This window comes from Myxine glutinosa, chromosome 2, assembly GCF_964187855.1.
Source record: "Myxine glutinosa chromosome 2, kmMyxGlut1.1, whole genome shotgun sequence".
Taxonomy (NCBI): domain Eukaryota; kingdom Metazoa; phylum Chordata; class Myxini; order Myxiniformes; family Myxinidae; genus Myxine; species Myxine glutinosa.
In genome coordinates this window covers 13,340,687-13,359,729 of record NC_136262.1, presented here as the reverse complement: position 1 = coordinate 13,359,729, position 19,043 = coordinate 13,340,687, and the positions used below count along the sequence as shown (strand labels likewise).

General features: G+C 41.9%; 1 protein-coding gene across 1 annotated transcript in view; it reads left to right on the top strand.

The window, feature by feature from the left end:
* LOC137422029 (chloride intracellular channel protein 4) overlaps nucleotides 1–9,413 on the top strand; it is a 54,713-nt gene extending 45,300 nt beyond the window's left edge. The window contains exons 4-6 of the mRNA XM_068108712.2: nucleotides 4,142–4,248; nucleotides 5,100–5,263; nucleotides 8,847–9,413. Of these exons, the coding sequence (XP_067964813.2) occupies nucleotides 4,142–4,248; nucleotides 5,100–5,263; nucleotides 8,847–9,008 (433 nt within the window). The 3' untranslated portion in view covers nucleotides 9,009–9,413. The remainder of the gene's footprint in view (nucleotides 1–4,141; nucleotides 4,249–5,099; nucleotides 5,264–8,846) is intronic.
* Nucleotides 9,414–19,043: the final 9,630 nt, after the last annotated feature.

Here is a 19,043-nt window from a genome sequence, read left to right as displayed (position 1 = left end):
CTGCATTTGCTGCAGCTGGAGCCACCGAAACTGCAGCCACAGCAGCGTGAGGCCTGGACGGCAGTTTGGAGCAGGGCCGCGAAGGAGCGGCGGCTGCCCACGAGTCGATCAGCTGCAGAACTAGTTGGACCTCCCTATCCCGCCAGCCATCCATCTCCCGCCAGTCCTATCATCATTCCCCACGTAAGTCTGTCCTTGTTTGTTCTGTCCCTGGGTTAATTAAGACTGTAGGTAAGCTAGCGTTGCACTGTGTATCTAATCTCGTCTGTAAATAAACGTGACTGCTTTCTTCCTACTTATATGTGTAAATAATAAATCCAAGTCCTCTTCTGTACGTCTTCTTCCTCTTTGTATTCGGTCGCTTTAGAGTTTTCCCGATTGAATAGCGGTGGCGCGATCCGGCCAAAGTTTGGGGCAAATCAGGTATTAATCAAGGAAGCACTGTTCGGTCGCGGTAGTACCAACCGCTCGGTCAAAATAACATCTTTAACCGCGTCCACAACAATATTATTATATAATTATGGCCACTGTCTCCCAACCATCTCTATAATAATCTATCTATAATTCCAGTAATCTCTGTGTGTGTGTGTGTCTGTGTGTGTGTGTATGCGACCGCTGTTTTTCGACAACTACCAGTCCGATATACTTGAAACTTGCCAGGTATATTGCTGGGGACCCGAGGATGTGCCTTTTCAAGGTTTCATATTAATCGGAGAAGTAGTTACCGAGCTATGGCGATTTCTTTACCAAACTCCGCAAGCCGTTCGCTTTGGACCAAACCATTTCATGTAAATAGAGGGGGGGGGATTGTCACCGTACTCGCAAGCCGTTCGCTTTGGACCAAACCATTTCATGTAAATAGAGGGGGGGGATTGTCACCGTACTCGCAAGCCGTTCGCTTTGGACCAAACCATTTCATGTAAATAGAGGGGGGGGATTGTCACCGTACTCGCAAGCCGTTCGCTTTGGCTTTGCGAATGGACCAAACCATTTCATGTAAATAGAGGGGGGGGATATAATTTTAGATATATATATAGTACGGGCATGCCCTAGTAAAAGATAAAGTGTGCATGTGTATCAGTGTGTCTCCTCCATAACTCCAAAACAATAAAATCTAGCGGCCCCAAACTTTGCATGCATATGAACGGACCTCCACGGGAGTGCAAGAATGAAAACCGGATGTTTGGGTGAATTTAAACACACCTTTTGAAGATAATCAGCGAGATGCTCATCATCAAAATACAAAAGAAATCCTTACCAGGATTGTGGTGCGCCATCTTGGTCAGTCTACTGTCATCTCGCAGGAGTCTTAAGCCGCCATTTTGTTGCAGGCCTTTTTTCATGCCAGGTGGAACTGGTTGGGCGCATTTGGTATTCTTTAATTAAATTTATTTTAAAAACATTTTTTTCACCTTTTTGTGCGATCTGCTTTCATTATATATAGATACCGATTTAAAAAAACCCCAAAATGCCCAACATCGAATCAAACCTCATGTTCGGAACTCCACCATGTTGGTTCTAGCTGTGAACACATTTTGTGAGCTCTGTAGCTTGATAAATATTTGAATTTAATTCACCAATTTCCCACTTGAATTTCACTTTTAAAGAACTTGAGAGATAAACCTTTGTGGTTTTTGTTTTGGTATACTTTGTGGCTTGCCTTTTTCTTGCTGTTCAGTCCGTGCAGCAATGCAATGGAACTTGAAACAGGCCACAACGGTTTCTGAATGATAAAGCACTCAAAATTTATTTTTGCAATTAAAGCAATATGGAGGGTACAGATTGAATAAGATCCTGGGTGCATGGTGGGTATCCTTGAATATGTTAGGAAGAGATTGAATAAGATCCTGGGTGCGTGATGAGTATCCTTGATTATGTTGGATAGAGATTGAATAAGATCCTGGGTGCGTGATGAGTATCCTTGATTATGTTGGATAGAGATTGAATAAGATCCTGGGTGCGTGATGAGTATCCTTGAATATGTTAGGAAGAGATTGAATAAGATCCTGGGTGCGTGATGAGTATCCTTGATTATGTTGGATAGAGATTGAATAAGATCCTGGGTGCGTGATGAGTGTCCTTGATTATGTTGGATAGAGATTGAATAGGATCCTGGGTGTGTGATGGGTATCCTTCATTATGTAGGGGAGAGATTGAATAAGATCCTGGGTGCGTGATGGGTATCCTTCATTATGTAGGGGAGAGATTGAATAAGATCCTGGGTACATGATGGGTATCCTTCATTATGTAGGGTAGAGATTTAATAAGATCCTGGGTGCGTGATGGGTATCCTTGATTATGTAGGGCAGAGATTGAATAAGATCCTGGGTACGTGATGGGTATCCTTGATTATGTAGGGGAGAGATTGAATAAGATCCTGGGTGCGTGATGGGTATCCTTCATTATGTAGGGGAGAGATTGAATAAGATCCTGGGTACATGATGGGTATCCTTCATTATGTAGGGTAGAGATTTAATAAGATCCTGGGTGCGTGATGGGTATCCTTGATTATGTAGGGAAGAGATTGAATAAGATCCTGGGTGCGTGATGGGTATCCTTCATTATGTAGGGGAGAGATTGAATAAGATCCTGGGTACGTGATGGGTATCCTTCATTATGTAGGGTAGAGATTGAATAAGATCCTGGGTACGTGATGGGTATCCTTCATTATGTAGGGTAGAGATTGAATAAGATCCTGGGTGCGTGATGAGTATCCTTGATTATGTAGGGTAGAGATTGAATAAGATCCTGGGTGCGTGATGAGTATCCTTGATTATGTTGGATAGAGATTGAATAAGATCCTGGGGACGTGATGGGTATCCTTGATTATGTTGGATAGAGATTGAATAAGATCCTGGGGACGTGATGGGTATCCTTCATTATGTCGGGTAGAGATTGAATAAGATCCTGGGTACGTGATGAGTATCCTTGATTATGTAGGGTAGAGATTGAATAAGTCCAGGTTTACGTGATGGGTATCCTTCATTATGTCGGGTAGAGATTGAATCAGAGCCTGGGTGCGTGATGAGTATCCTTGATGATGTGGGGAAGAGATTGAATAAGATCCTGGGTGCATGATGGGTATCCTTGATTATGTGGGGAAGAGATTGAGTAAGTCCAGGTTTATGTGATGGGTATCCTTTATTATGTGGGGAAGAGATTGGATAAGGCCAGGTTTATGTGATGGGCATCCTTTATTATGTTGGGAACAGATTGAATAAGTCCAGGTTGATGTGATGAGTATCCTTGATTATGTTGGGAAGAGATTGAATAAGATCCTGGGTGCGTGATGAGTATCCTTGATTATGTCGGGTAGAGATTGAATAAGTCCAGGTTTACGTGATGGGTATCCTTCATTATGTAGGGTAGAGATTGAATCAGAGCCTGGGTGCGTGATGAGTATCCTTGATTATGTTGGGAAGAGATTGAATAAGATCCTGGGTGTGTGATGGGTATCCTTGATGATGTGGGGAAGAGATTGAATAAGTCCAGGTTTATGTGATGGGCATCCTTTATTATGTTGGGAACAGATTGAATAAGTCCAGGTTGATGTGATGAGTATCCTTGATTATGTTGGGAAGAGATTGAATAAGATCCTGGGTGCGTGATGAGTATCCTTGATTATGTAGGGTAGGGATTGAATAAGTCCAGGTTTACGTGATGGGTATCCTTCATTATGTCGGGTAGATATTGAATATTGTCGCCACACTACCACTGGAGTGCCTTCGTCCCCTGTTTGATGGCATTCTCCCATTTCCAGATAGATTTAAGTGCATGATTCTTTGGTGAGGATGGAAAAGTTGATGGTGTGGAAAGTTAGATCCGCTGTCGTGAAAAATCTTTTTCCCCACTCTGTTTTTCCACTTTTATTTTATATCTGTATCTTTCCTACTCATTTTCCTTCTCTCTCTCTCTCCCCTTCACATTTTCTCCTTTATGTTCTCTCCTATTTTAAATATATATTATATTTTAATTGTTTTAGTTTATTTATTTATCATATCTATATTCCCCCCCCCCCCCCCCCCCCCCCAAAAACACCCCTGCTATAAAAAAATTACCTTTCGTTTTTATTTTGCATTTTCAAAAATACTCAAATTAACTGCACATGTCTCTGCCTGTCACAACCCTGTTTTCCTTCAAGGTATCCCAAGCTGGCGGTGCAGTACCCAGGATCAAACTCTGCAGGTCGTGACATCTTCTCGAGATTTTCGTTATACATTCGGAACACCAGCCTGGCGAGCAATGCTGGTACAAACATTCCAGCAAACACCTCAATCCATTTATAGATGTGTATCTTATAGATAAAGCTCCATGACATAACCACTCACTCACTGATATAAATGTTTAGTACCTTCTAGATGGGCTAGAAAGTATAAATTTCACATACTGATGTAACTCCAAAACACAATTCCAGGAGAAAAAAATCACAAAACTCCAAAAATGAAAATATCCGTAAATACAAATTGGCCAGTCGAGCTTCGCTCCCTCGGCTGGGAGAGTGGTGGACCTGGGACTATGCGAGTAGTGCGTAACTCAGCCGGGAGAAAGGAGTTTGGGGGGAGGGAGAGTGGGACTTGGATTGTACACACAGTTTTTAAAGAGTACGAGTACTGCTCACGCATTCTTCAATTAATTGATTTATTTATTGAATAATTCAAGCAAAAGCCACTTTTATGTAGATTATGTGCAATGGATGTCTCTGTGTCTTTAACTGACAGCAACTAAGCCAAAAGTGCACATTAACTTTAATATCTGCTTTCCCGCTTGAAATTCAGAAAGCCCCTTAATTATATAATTGATGCGCAAACAGGATGGACGGGTGGCAGATGTCCCACTGGTCATCATGTTTGGAGTCAAGTGTTGGTGTGGCACAGAGTCAATGCTCTCAACATTGAATGTGTCATCTATAGATATAATCTTAAGAGGGACGGGTTAGTAGCTCAATTTCTGGTAAATAAACTCCACACTGATGATGACCAGTGACCCAGAAACACATCTGTTTTCAGAGAATTTTTTCAGAGATGATAATTTCAGTAAAACATTCATTTTCACATTGTCCATTTTGGTTTTGTGTTTTCTTTCCGGTTCTATGGCTATAGCACAGGAGCGGGCACTCATGCATACCTTGGAGATCCTTGATTTGTACCTGACGAGTCCACTGCCCAGAGAACCTGGTGAAGGTCCATCAAAACGTTCGTTTCTAGATGGAAACCATCTCACACAGGCAGACTGCACTCTCCTACCCAAACTGAATGTTATCAGGGTGAGAACACGTTTGCCTGTTTGAAGTGTGGTGTATGTACTTGTATAGGAAGTAGATTAATGAGGATTTCACTCACTCAAATCTTAGGGTTTAATATCAGCTTGATTTTTGATTGAATTTCAGTATAAAATTGTATCATTATGACCATATTGTTATTACCTCCACCACCTAAGGTGGATGGACGGAGGTTATGTTTTCACCCCCTGTCTGTCTGTGAGCAGGATATCTCAAAGAGTTGTGGACGGATTCGTACGAAATTTGGTCGAAAGGTTTGGTATGTGAGGACAAATTCATTCGATTTTGGTGAAGATCCAGATCTGGATACTAGAATTTACAAGTGATTCTTCACCATTTTTAGTTCGGGCCAATAATAATATGTAGCACAATATCTCAAAAAGTTATGGACGATTCGGACGAACAGGATGTGTGACAGAGAGGAATCGATTTGATTTTCATGAAGATCCAAATCTGCTCTGCATAAGAGATGTTTTTAATTTTGTAAATTAATCGACACCATTGAGTGTAAAACGATAAATAGCACGATATACCATAAAGTTATTGACGAGTTGTGACAAAACTAGGTCAATGAGTTGGGTAGGTGTCCAGAACAAGCCGATTCGATTTTTGTTCAGGTCCAGATCCAGATCCGAGCTATGTGCTCTACCGAGCGCTGTTCTAGCTGTAATTAAACGTATTTGTGCTGTCGGTGAGACAATATAATTGACATTTGCCGCATACCAACCAAATTTTTCAGGGTGGTGGTTGTGGTGGTGTGGTTTTGTAGTTGTACTTTTTTAAAACTCAACTGGACTGTGTCCAGCTGAGTTTTTGTCGACACCCAGTGTCCGTCGTCCATCTGTCTGTCTGTCTGTCTGTCGTCTGTAAACAATTTGACGTCTACGCTCTGAAAGACACAAATATTGATGAAATTTGATGAAACTTGTTATGCAGCATCTTTAAGACATAAACTAATTTGGGATTGCATTTGGGCGTTGCACGCCCAAAAATGGGCGCGGCAGGGCGGCCATATTGAAAAATCAATTTTTGTCATATATTTTTATCACATATAAACTATATAGTTTGTGGTTCTATTATGCATATTCTAACCATATTGATATAGACCAGTTTTGTTCAGGTTCCCTGGAACCTCTAGTTTTTGTATACATAGTCGAGAAAATCAATTTAGAATGGATTCTTTTCGTATCTGCTTGTTGTCAAAGATGGAAAGTTGTTTGTTTGGCATGGATAAATATTGTTTTGTGATTTCCTTCTTGCCATGACATGAAATATCTAACATTTTGCATAATCAATACGCATGACACAAATGACAATCAGTTATAACATTGCTGGTACAGAATCCCAACTCAATCTCTGATGCCAGTAGTAAGGTGTGGTGTTATAGCTTGATCACGATTTCTATTGAATATCGAGAAGAAAGTCTGGTCATATTTGATGTTTTTCTTTCAAAAAAAGAAACAAAATGACGTGAAAATAATAAACAAAATTTAAATGACTTAAACAAGATGACCTATTACACAATGAAAGGTCTGAGGGACGTTTTGCACTCGGTTTTAGATCAACACGAAGGGCCAAATTTATGAAACGCGTTTAGGGAAAGTGTTGCTAACACACGCATAACCCTTAAACGCTGAAAAAACATCATTGTACGAGCACAGCTAGTCGCACGTTTAAATAGCAATTTACAAAGGGAGATAATCAGAAATATCATGCTCACAAACAAACAAACAGGAAGATGCCATGCAGAGCACTACTTGCAAAATCCACCTCCACCCCCCAAAAAAAGTTGCCATAGTTACATCAAATTGTCCATTTCATTAAGATTAAAATTGACCATCTTGATCATAGATCGGGTCAATCAGATTAAAATTGATGATTTTTCAGATGAAAATTGATATTAGAAGTTTGACCTTGAGTTGATCTTTGACCTTTGACCTCAAAAATAGTTGGGTTCCCAATTCAATTACGAACTATGTAATTGCTGTTTAATTTCAAGTTAATAGAATAAAAATTGATGATTTTCAAATGAAAATTGATTTTAGAAGTTTGACGTTGCGTTGACCGTTGACCTTTGACCTTTTAACCTTAAAATAGTTGCTTTTACAATTCAGTGATGCACTATGTAATTTCTGTTTAATTTTCAATTTCATAGGATAAAAATTGATGATTTTCAAATGAATGAATGAATATGAATGATCGTTTTAAGGCCATTTTTCCCCGCTAAAGCGGGGGTTAGCCTTGCGGGCCCCATGACAATCATGGTTCCCTGTTTGAGGCAATGTTTTTATGGCCGGATGCCCTTCCTGACGCCAACCCTTGGTCACGCTCTTACAATGCGCAGGGATACGTTGTACCTATTCTGAATCGGGGTACACACCGTGATCATTCATCCCAGCAAGCTGGTACTCAATTTTCCGACCTCGGAAGGATGACAGGCTGAGTCAACCCCCCTGGTGTTAATTTAGCGATCGACCAGGATTCGAACCCAGGATCCTAGGATCCCAAGCCAGCACCCTAACCGCTAAGCCAACGCCAGGCCAGATGATTTTCAAATGAAAATTGATTTTAGAAGTTTGACTTTGATTTGACCTTAAAATAGTTGGTTTCCCAATTCAGTGAGGTACAATGCAATTGCTGTTTAATTTTCAGGTCAATTGGATGAAAAATGACAATTTTAGAAATTTGACCTCAAGATGACCTTTGACCTCAAAATCAATAGGCTTCTTCCGTATGACCAACTCTACCATCTGGGGAAGTTTCGTGAAGATCGGTTTAAAATTGTGACCTGTAGGCAATTGACAGACAGACAAACAGACAGAATAACGCACAAAACCAACCAACATACTTGAAAAATCTTCAATTTTGCAAGTAACAAACAAACAAACAGGTGAAAACATAAATTCCGTCCACTTTCTGTGGTGGAAGTAAATATTTTATTGACTTAATAATAGTTTTAACAAGAAAAAAGTAAAAACAAGAAAACCCCAAGAATTCTTTTTCTTTTGGCTAAATTTTTCTTGTTTCAAGAAAACTTTTATTATTATAAGAAAAATATTTTATTACCAAGAAAATTTTTTTTTGGCAGTGTAGTTGCTGTGCTACTGCGGCTCCTACGTGAATGGTAATCTTTGGCTCCGAAAGGCAACAACCATAAGAAGACATTAAATTAAGGTCACTGGTGGGGTCACCCATGGGAATCCCACGGGCATGGAGGTGTATCGTTGCGATCGGTGCGGCCGTTTTTGCGGTACCCGGGACAATAACATTCGGCAGGAGTCCAAACCTGAAAATGCTGGAGACCAAAGCTGAAATTGGAAAAACAATATAGCCTATTTTACTCCAGGGGTTCCCAGGATTACCCACCCAAAATATCGTTGCGCTCGTTTCAGGCGTTTTTGCGGTACCTGGGAACGGACGGACAGACAGACGGACGGACGGACATTTGGTGTATTATAGTCAGATGCTTAGAGGTCTTGCTTTGTTTTGGCAATGTGAATCCATTTATCCTCAGAAAAAGAATTGTTGAGCGACTGTGACGAGTGTGACGTGTTTTGTGGTTTTCCAGGTCGTCCTGGGGAGATACCGTGGCTTGGACATCTTGGAGCGGTTCTCTGGCATTGAGCGTTACATGAGGCACGCCATTGCTGAGAATGAGTTCTCCCACAGCTGTCCGACCGAGCAGGAGATTGAACGTGCTTACTTTACCATTGCCCAGTCTCTGAAATGAAATTACACATCCAGGATGGACCAGTGAATGAATAATATCAATCTATCCTCTTTCAGCCGACACGACTCTATTCTACAATTTTCTTGAAAATTAACAATTAAAACACTTAAAAACTGTTTTTTCACACCAAGTGACAGGTCAATTACCACCTGTAGTTCCTCATCAACTATTTATAGAAGCCTGACTTCACACTGACTATCCTCCATTCATATTGTAAAAAACAATATTGTTGTTATAGCACAAAAATGATAACATTATCAGAGGAACTTTCAGTTAAATTATTTTTTATTGTTTTACAATTTGAAAGCATAACTTTGTTAGGGGAAGAACAACCTGTAATGTGCCTCTATTTCTCATGTTTTATTTTTGGGTCTCTTTTTACATCATTAAATGTCTACTGCATCACTGAATGTGTTTGTTACATGACATGGGTCACCAGACTAACCAGAATGTTATCTGTGTCAAACCCAAAATTCCAATGAAATTTATACAATGCCATGTGATGTCACTTCGATTCGGCTGTTAGGAGCTATGTTTATAATTTGTGATTTAAGACTTGAGGCCAGCACTCAAAACTCTGTTTGACTTGCATCCTGCATTCTTCCATGTCTCCCCCTCTTCAGCATCTCTCCACTTCCTGTCCCCTCTTTCGGCATCCCGCTGACCCCCACAATATTCCCCCTCACTCCACTTACTTAAAACTTTTGGCTCGTCGCGCTCCTCACAGATCTCCAACCTGCTCTGAACCCCCGCCCCCCCCCAGCAACTCCTCCACCATCCCATCTACTCCCACCTTCCCCACCCCCTCCGTCCTGCTTCCCTCCCAGCTTCGCCCTTGTCTTGCACCCTTCCAGCCTCTTCCCATCATGCACCATCCTAGATTCTTCCCTTGTCCCGCACCCACCTGCCTTCCCACCTCCCCCATCCCGCACCCTCCCCTTCCCCCACACCCTTTCTGCTCCCAGTCCCACAACTTCTCCCCATCCCCGCACCCCCCTTCCCACCCCCAGTCCCACACCCTTCCCCCAGTCTTGCATCCTCCAAACTCCTCCTCCCCTTTCACTAACTTATGGACCTGAATCATCCGAAGTTTTCGCTCTTACCTGACATCTCTCAATCCAGCCCGCTGCTGATAATATAATCAGACATCATCTGCTTAACATAATCCTTCATCCCACAGGAAGTCACTAACTTCTTAGCATCTCCTCCTGGTGATTGCCTCCTCCGGTTTGATAGCCCTGAACCCCGCACTAGTGTCGAGATGCACTTTACATCAATAACTCAATTTATCAGTGTCTGTGTACTTATTGTACACCTCACAGTACCTGGCTGTAACTTTCCCTCTGCTCCCACCTCATACTTGGTTAGCAGGATACCGAAAGAGGGGACAGGAAGTGGAGAGATGCTGAAGAGGGGGTTGTACCGTCTTCCAAACAGTGACGACTCTATCATACATCCATATCATCCTAGAATCCATCTCTCTCTATGAGACAACCTGAACCAACTTCCATCCACTCATCCCAACTCTCTCATCCTCATGTGGCGATTTCAATCGTCACGATGCAACTTGGGTGGGTGTTGGTACCTCCCTCACCAGACATAGCACTTCAGCAAAGGACTTCTGTGACTCCATGGGACTGATGCAATCTGTGTACTTTCCAACCCGGATTTCAGTCAATGGCACATCCTCCATTCAGGACTTGGTAATGATCAGCTTTCCCGCAAATGTATCCTCCTCTTCCTCTGCTCCAATTGGTTCATCTGATCATGTTTGTGAAAGTCAACATCCGTCTGGTTATTCTCAGAGAGCTGCCTCAACGCCGCCATGTCTGGCGGTTCCCTCAGGAAGATTGGGACAGCAAGCAGTCATCTCTCTTCAGGACTGCTCTCCCATATCTACCGCCCCTGATATTAACACGGCCGAGAAATTCTTCCACAGAAACTTGCACTATCCTATGTACAGATCCATCCAATCTTGTCTTCAGTTATCCTACCCTTCTTCCCACTCACGGTACACTGAATCCTGTGGTAAGGCAGTTGCTTTGAAATAAGTTGCCTTCTCTTCCTGGAAGGCAAACCTGACTGAGGCAATCCTAGATCATTCCACAAAGCCCGCAACAAGTGTGTCCACTCAGCAGAGCCAGAAAACACATCTGCTTCTGGGCGGGATGAGCAGATGGTGGTGATTCTGGGCAAGACGAGCGCGTGGAGGCGTTTACTACCACGGACGGGCTCCCCAATATGGTCACAAAGATGGACCGCTGGACGGCTGCTCCATGAAACAAGTCCATGGTTTGGTCGGCGTACACACCTTTAAAGGTCGTCATGGCATCTGCACTGGGTTTGTGGCGGCCCATTATAAGTTCTGGAATTTGGTCGTCAAGACGGCTCTTCACCACCATCTCAGAATATCCAAATCTATAACCATCATCTTTCATTTTTACCACCGTTAACCACCCTCATGCATCCTGCACTACCCCTCATTCTTCCCCACATCCCTTGCTTGTCCAAGTCTCCCTCTATTTTGCCCCTGCTGTTGGTTTCTGTTGTTCCTTTTGTTCCATGGCATCCTGATCTATTCAGTGTACTTGCTCTTCCACGAACCTTCATCTTGTATAAATTAGAACGACTCTCTTCGAATTAGAACGACACGACGTCGAACGATATGCCTCTGCCCACATTATCACATCATTATAATACTTGTACCAAGTTTGCTTTAAATCCATCCAGCTGTTCTCAAGTTATCACATTTTACCTGACATGACCTCTGACCATTTGACCCCAAAATTGAATCAGTTAATCTTTACATCATTATACATACCTGTACCAAGTTTGAATTTGACCACTTCAGCCGTTCTCCGGTTATAGACATATTACAGACTTCGACCTTTGTAATTTGCCCCCAAAATCTAATCAGTTCATCTTTACATCATTATACATACCTGTACCAAGTTTGAATTGGATCACTTCAGCCGTTCTCAAGTTATAGACAAATTACAGACTTTGACCTTTGACCCCAAAATCTAACCAGTTCATCTTTACCTCATTATACACACCTGTACCAAATTTGACTAAGATCCCTTCAGCTGTTCTCAAGTTATCGCGGTAACGAAAACCTATGATGGAAGGAAGGACGGGCGTACGGACGGACACAGACAGACAGAAAACATGCCTCCGGCGACTTCTTCAACGGAGGCATAAATTTTTTTTTTCTTTGATCCAACATGGCTGCCAAACTACGTGACCAATGACATCATAAATTTACATTCTCGAATATAATTGTTGCATCGATCATGCTCAATACATTTCAAACTGATCGGACTAAGCGTTGTACTTGTCGAATTATGTTGTCTTAATTAAGGCACCAATGACATCATCGTTAGCACCACTTATTCCCCATGCATAGTTCTTTACAATGAGCTATGTCCCAATTTTTTTCTATGTAGCAGTTTTGGAGATAAAGAGGTGAAACGTTTTTCAATTTTTCCAAGATGGAGCCTGTACCACGTGATGCAACGTTCTTCAGTTTTTCCAAGATGGCGCCTGTACCGCATGACTTTTGACATCACAATCGACAGTGAAAAGTCTGCAGGATGATTCACTCCTATGGTGAAAATTTAGTGTCCATCAGACTGATCCCTCTCAATTTCCAGCGCCTGCCTCTTCTTCTTCTTCTTCTTCCAGTTTCTTCTTCACCCATTTCGTTTCTCTTCTGAAACACTATTTTTACCTTTGAAGATAGTTATCTCCGTTTCACACCAAAACCGTAACAATAATAGTACCTGAAACTAAAAATGCTTCAAGTAGATGAAAACCACAAAGACTGAAGTGACAAATCCGTAACAAAAGGAGCGGTGTACAATCATTGATATACTGTGTATATATATATATATATATATATATATATATATATATATATATATATATATATATATATATATATATATCAGTCACTATGCGACCTTCATATCATCAGTAGAGAACCGCCAGCAAGGTGTCCCATACAGCTGCTGCTGCACCTTGCTGGGAGCGATAAGCACCGCCTGCCACACGGTAACGTTATCTCTGGTATCCACTCGTCATATGGAGTCGACCTGGTTGCGGTTGGGAGTTACTAATAATGGTATCTGTAATCTGGTTCTCCATGTGTGTATATATATATATATATATATATATATATACACAAAGAATTAAGTTAAGCACCCCTACACAAAGAATTAAGTTAAGCACCCCCTAATATATATTCTTTGTGTAGTGCGGCACCCTCCAATAGCCAATCTGGATGAATTGGAACGTGCATTACATCGGGAATGGAACAACCTGCCACAGCAACGCATACGACGGCTTACAGGGTCTATGAGACGTAGGGTTGAGTCAGTGATCCGATCACGTGGGTCCTACACACGTTATTGACGCAAAGATCGCTAGAGGTCTTCTCAGAACAATGACTGTACGTTAGAAAACATAAACGTCATCCACACTGTCCGTGATGAACCTATAGCCCCATACTTAAATTGAGGTGAAAATATGCCTAAAATTCCCAAAAAATTTCACCTTAAATTATTCAGAATAAAATATTGAAAACGGCATGATTGTTATGTTTTTATGTGACCATAATATCACTTCTCCAGAAAATATAGCAATATCATGGGTATATTACACTGTTTTGACGACAACAAACTTGTAATGTGCGAGGTTGTAAAAAAACGGGGGGGGTGCTTAACTTAATTCTTTGTGTATATATATATATATATATATATATATATATATATATATATATATATATATATATATATATATATATATATATATATATATATATATATATATATATATATATATATATATATGTATGTATATATATATATATATGTATGTATATATATATATATGTATATATATATATATGTATGTATATATTATATATATATATATATATATATATATATATATGTATATATATATATGTATATATATATATATATATATATATATATATATATATATATATATATATATATATACATACATATATTGTTGCGGTTTTAGAACCCGCACTTGTAAATATGACATCACTTGTAAATATGACATTAAAGGTTAAAGGTAGCACCTCTAGTTAGTCCACAAGCAACATGTAGGCCACCAGAGAACTTGTTATTTCATTATTATGTGTTCTAGATAAGGCCGTGTTTCCAATAGTTGAATCTGCGTTGCATCAATTAAATAAGAGTAGGTCCCAATTCCGTCCATTTTGCGACTTCCCTCTCCAAGCGACGCCATTACGCGCCCCTACAGTCGGTGCCTCATAGCTCGCTCAAACGACGCCATAAGCCATGCGGTTAGGCCCGAGGAAAAGGGGCGGAACCGGAACGCCAAGAAGAAGGTGTGGCCTGTCAACCAGCCGTCAAAGGCGTAGCTGGTAAGCCCTCACCAGCCAACCAGGGCTGAGGTAACATCGCTGGCAGGCATGGCTTTGTGGAGCGCGGAGTGATCGCGTGGCGCGTTATATAAGCGCGAACGCAAAGCCCTTTCACGGACTTGGAGGGGAGAGCACCTTTGTGAAAGGACTTATTCAGCGGCGCTCATGAAAATGGACTACTTGTCGGGAGCGCTGGTTGTTTCAAAAGACTGATACGGAGCGCACATTTGGAAGAGGACTCACTCGCTGGCGCTGATAAGAGAACTTGGAGAGGGTGCATTTAGCACGACCGTACAAATATTATGTACACAGGACACCAGCCTCCCCCCGCTATATATAAGGTCCGGTCGCGTTCCAAGATACGCGGAACTGTCTGCCGGGTTTCGCCTGCTGGACCTGGAGCCTGGACCCCATCAACGGACCCTCTACCTGACCATCCACCAGCTAAAATCCCTGTGTGAGTGTGTCTGTTTGTCCTGGGGTATGAAGTAAGACTGCCCTGTGTTCTGATTCTTCCTCTTCCTGTCCTGTATATTCTTTTGTTTCCTCTTTCTTTCTGTATATTTGTGAATAAATTACCTTGTTCTTTCTTGGTTTCCCCTAATCCTATCGCATCCGTCTTTTCTTCCATTGGGTAAACGTGGCACGATCGCAACCGCTAGAATCGGGTTTAGAGTCATTGTTAACGGCCCGAGTCGTGAGAGATGTTACAGATCTGGGACGACGGCGCTCCCCTTGCCAAGGGGGGGTTAACCCCTTGCCCGTTATACTGGCCGTCGCCGATCCTGGGGGTCTGTGACGTCACTGGTGGTCAGCCACGACCAGGGTAATTGGGCCAGAGACCCAAAAAAAAGACCCCCCGAATACCTGCTTACCGTGACCTCCCAACCAGCGAGGAGACAGCCCCGCCCGAGTCGCGACGGTAATGGACACGCCGAGCGAAGCGAGTCGCGACCCAGGCCGTTAACAATTACTAACCCGATTATAGCGGTTTTAATCGTGCCACGTAGACCAATGGAAAGAAAAGACTAAAGCAACTGGATGGAGACGAAACCAAAGCTTGGAGAAGGAACACACATTTATTATAACAAACACCAGAGGAAAAGAAAGATCAAAGCTGTACAAAGATAGATGGATGTAAAAAGACACAGGGCAGCCTTATCTATACAGTCTTACTTATACCCAGGACAGAACAAACAAAGACAGACTCACACGGGGATGATGACAGGAATGGCAGGAGAAGGTCCGTTCAGCTGGCAAAGGCGGCCGGTTCGGCTCGTTCAGCCGTCGAGGTCCCGTTCCGACCTCGCGCCGTTGGTTTAAAGCGAACCCGACAACTGCTGGAACAGATATTGCTGCATCGATGCCACGACCCTCTCTTTCTCTCTCTCTGTCAGTAATAATGGGATTTCCTCTCTCGGGCAAGGCACGATCTCTCGCGTCAGGCTCGCTTCGCTCGGCGTATCCACTAACGCTGCGGCTCGGGTGGGAGGTTATCTCCTGGCTTCATGGTCGGTGTTGTTGGTAATTAGGTAACAGGACCAAATTGACCAGCAACCCTAACTAATACCGACCGGAAGGAACGGGCTAACTTCAGGATCACGTCTGTCAGTCACAGACAAGGGGATTAACCCCCTCTTGGTAAGGGGAGAAGGCCGACGTTTGAGATCCGCAACAATTGGTGTCTGGGGGTGGGATTTGGACCCGAACCAAATTTTTTATGTCTAAAAAAATTTGGTGAAAATTTCGAGCGGCCAAAATTTTTATTAGAAAACCAAATTGAATCGTGCCATGGATAACCAAGGCGATTGGATGCCGGTGGGGGGGAAATGAGGGGGTGGAGGAAGGGTTAGAGTCAACCCAGAACCCCAGGGAAGAACAATTGGGAGAGATGGAGGAGGAAAGGAATGAGGGTGCGGTAGTGGGGGTTGCAGGCGCACAAAATGGCGGCGCCTCACACATGGCGACGAGGGCCGCGCCCACGGCGCAAGTAAGAGTGATGGATATGCAATCCTTCATGGCGCAATTCATGGCAGAAATGAGAGAGATGGGGAACCAATCAAAAATAGGCTATGACCCAGACCCCCCAAATTGACCGGTCGGTACCATACAGATGGAGTAAGGCTCATTGTGATTTTTAGCAAGATATATGTCCCTAGATATGAAAAAAAAGTAATAGCAGTGTATAACTCTCGGCCATCTCTGTGTTATCACCCGAAATATTATTATACGCCCACTTCGCTTCGCCAAAAAATGTGATATTTGCTAAAATTGGAATAAATATGTTTTTAAGGACCACAGAGTGCCAATAATTTGCATACTGGATGCCAACTAATATAGTAATAGAAATATAGAACATTTGTGGGGGTTATTTATCAAATTTTTGATATAATGACAAAAAATATGTTACATTTAATGAAAAAGTGGTCGAAATCGCTTCGAGTTCAGAATTCACATTGTACATTTTTGTCAATATTTCAAAAATGAAAACTCCCAGAGTAACATTTGACCCCTCAAAATCTGCGCAAGGAACCACTGCATTGGAATATATCATTACTTTGTAATATGGTGGTTGTTTGGGGCACATATTTTGGTAAAGTTCAAAATATGTTCAACCATACCCCCTAATTTTGATATTATAGGTGCTAAAGGGTTAAACATTATTGTATTTGCATCTGTATTACCCAACTAAATTGTTATTTCCTTTTGTCATTCCAGGTAATGTTGGTGGTGGTGTTAGTGCTTGCCCAGTATTGCTAGTACAATCGCAATGGAAGAACAAACCAGAGATGAGGCCGAAGTGCCAACTGGAAGACATTGTATCATTCACAAGGAATCACTGAGTATTGATCCAAATGAACAACTTACCAGTCCACAAAGTTTTGAATCATGGAAAACCCTAATAAATGCTGCTCAAGTAAGAGATCACTCCCCTATACTTGACATCGCTGAATCGGTGACAGACAAGGAGATTCCAGTGATCTTCTACCATCGGAAATGTAGAAGCATTTTCACGATGAAGAGAGATCTGGAAGCCCTTGCCGCTTAGAACGTAAAACGTAAAACACGTAATAGAACGTAAAACAGATTCAAGCTCAACAGAGGAAGCTGTTGCTGGGTGTTCCAATGCTAAGCGACCGGCAAGACGATCCTCATCAGAATCACGCATCTATGACTGCACATGCATGTTCTGCGAAAATGTCAAGAGATACAAGGGAACGTCAACTCGGGAAAAACTAGTCCAATCTGTGGAGTTGAGATCGGACCAGAAGCTTCGAGCTTGTGCAATCCGCAGGTGTGACACCAAGATTTTAGCCATAACGAGTAGGGACATAGTTGCTGCTGAAGCACATTATCATGCTTCCTGCTACAGGGACTACACAAGGCCAGCACCTGGTCTCGATACAGAGCCTGCTCCTTCTCAGGAGAATGATATTTATCTCGAAAAGCAAGACGAATCATATGCAGAACTGTTTCATTATATACGAACTGATATCATTCCCAACAAGCAAATTGTCAGAGTTACAACGCTTACAGAGAAACTGCAAACGATGATGTCTGCCAGAGGCATACATAGTCTAACAGAATCCACCAAGAAACATCTCCGTCGGAAATTGGAACAGGAGTTGGGAGACTGTATTCAGATTTTTGCTGACACAAAAAGAAAACTTGTTGTTGTACCTGATTGCATAACAATGCAATATATCGTCAGTGAGTATTGCGATATGGAAAGGGAGCTGAAAACTTGGAAAGATAAATCAACAAATATCTCGAAGATCATTGATCAGTCATCATCATTTTTGAGAGCAACAATAAAGGACGAGGAAAAAACAACAACCTGGCCGTATCACCCGTCCGACTTTGCCAAAATATGTGCCCCAAACAACCACCATATTACAAAGTAATGATAATGATATTCCAATGCAGTGGTTCCTTGCGAAGATTTTGAGGCGTCAAATGTTACTCTGGGAGTTTTCATTTTTGAAATATTGACAAAAATGTACAATGTGAATTCTGAACTCGAAGCGATTTCGACCACTTTTTCACTAGATTTAACATATTTTTTGTTATTATATCAATATTTTGATAAATAACCCCCACAAATGTTCTATTTTCTATTACTATATTAGTTGGCATCCAGTATGCAAATTATTGGCACTCTGTGGTCCTTAAAAACATATATTTATTCCAATTTTAGCAAATATCACATTTTTTGGCGAAGCGAAGCAGGCATATAATAATATTTCGGGTGATAACACAGAGATGGCCGAGAGTTATACACTGCTATCACTTTTTTTTCATATCTAGGAACATATATCTTACTAAAAATCACAATGAGCCTTACTCCATCTGTATGGTACCGACCAACCCCCTTGGCTCATAGCCTAAAAGGGAAATAATTGACGCCCAAAAGAATGACCTGAATAAAATAAATGGGAGGATGGACATCCAAGAAAAAAAGATGGATGCGCAAGGTAGCCAAATGAAAGAAGGGTTAAATAATCTGGAAACTAGAATGGGGGAGCAACTGGGAAGCCAAATTGGGGGGTTAGAAAGTAAATTAGGGGCCCAATTGGAGGACGTGAGTAGCCAAATGAACGAAGGGATAACGGGGT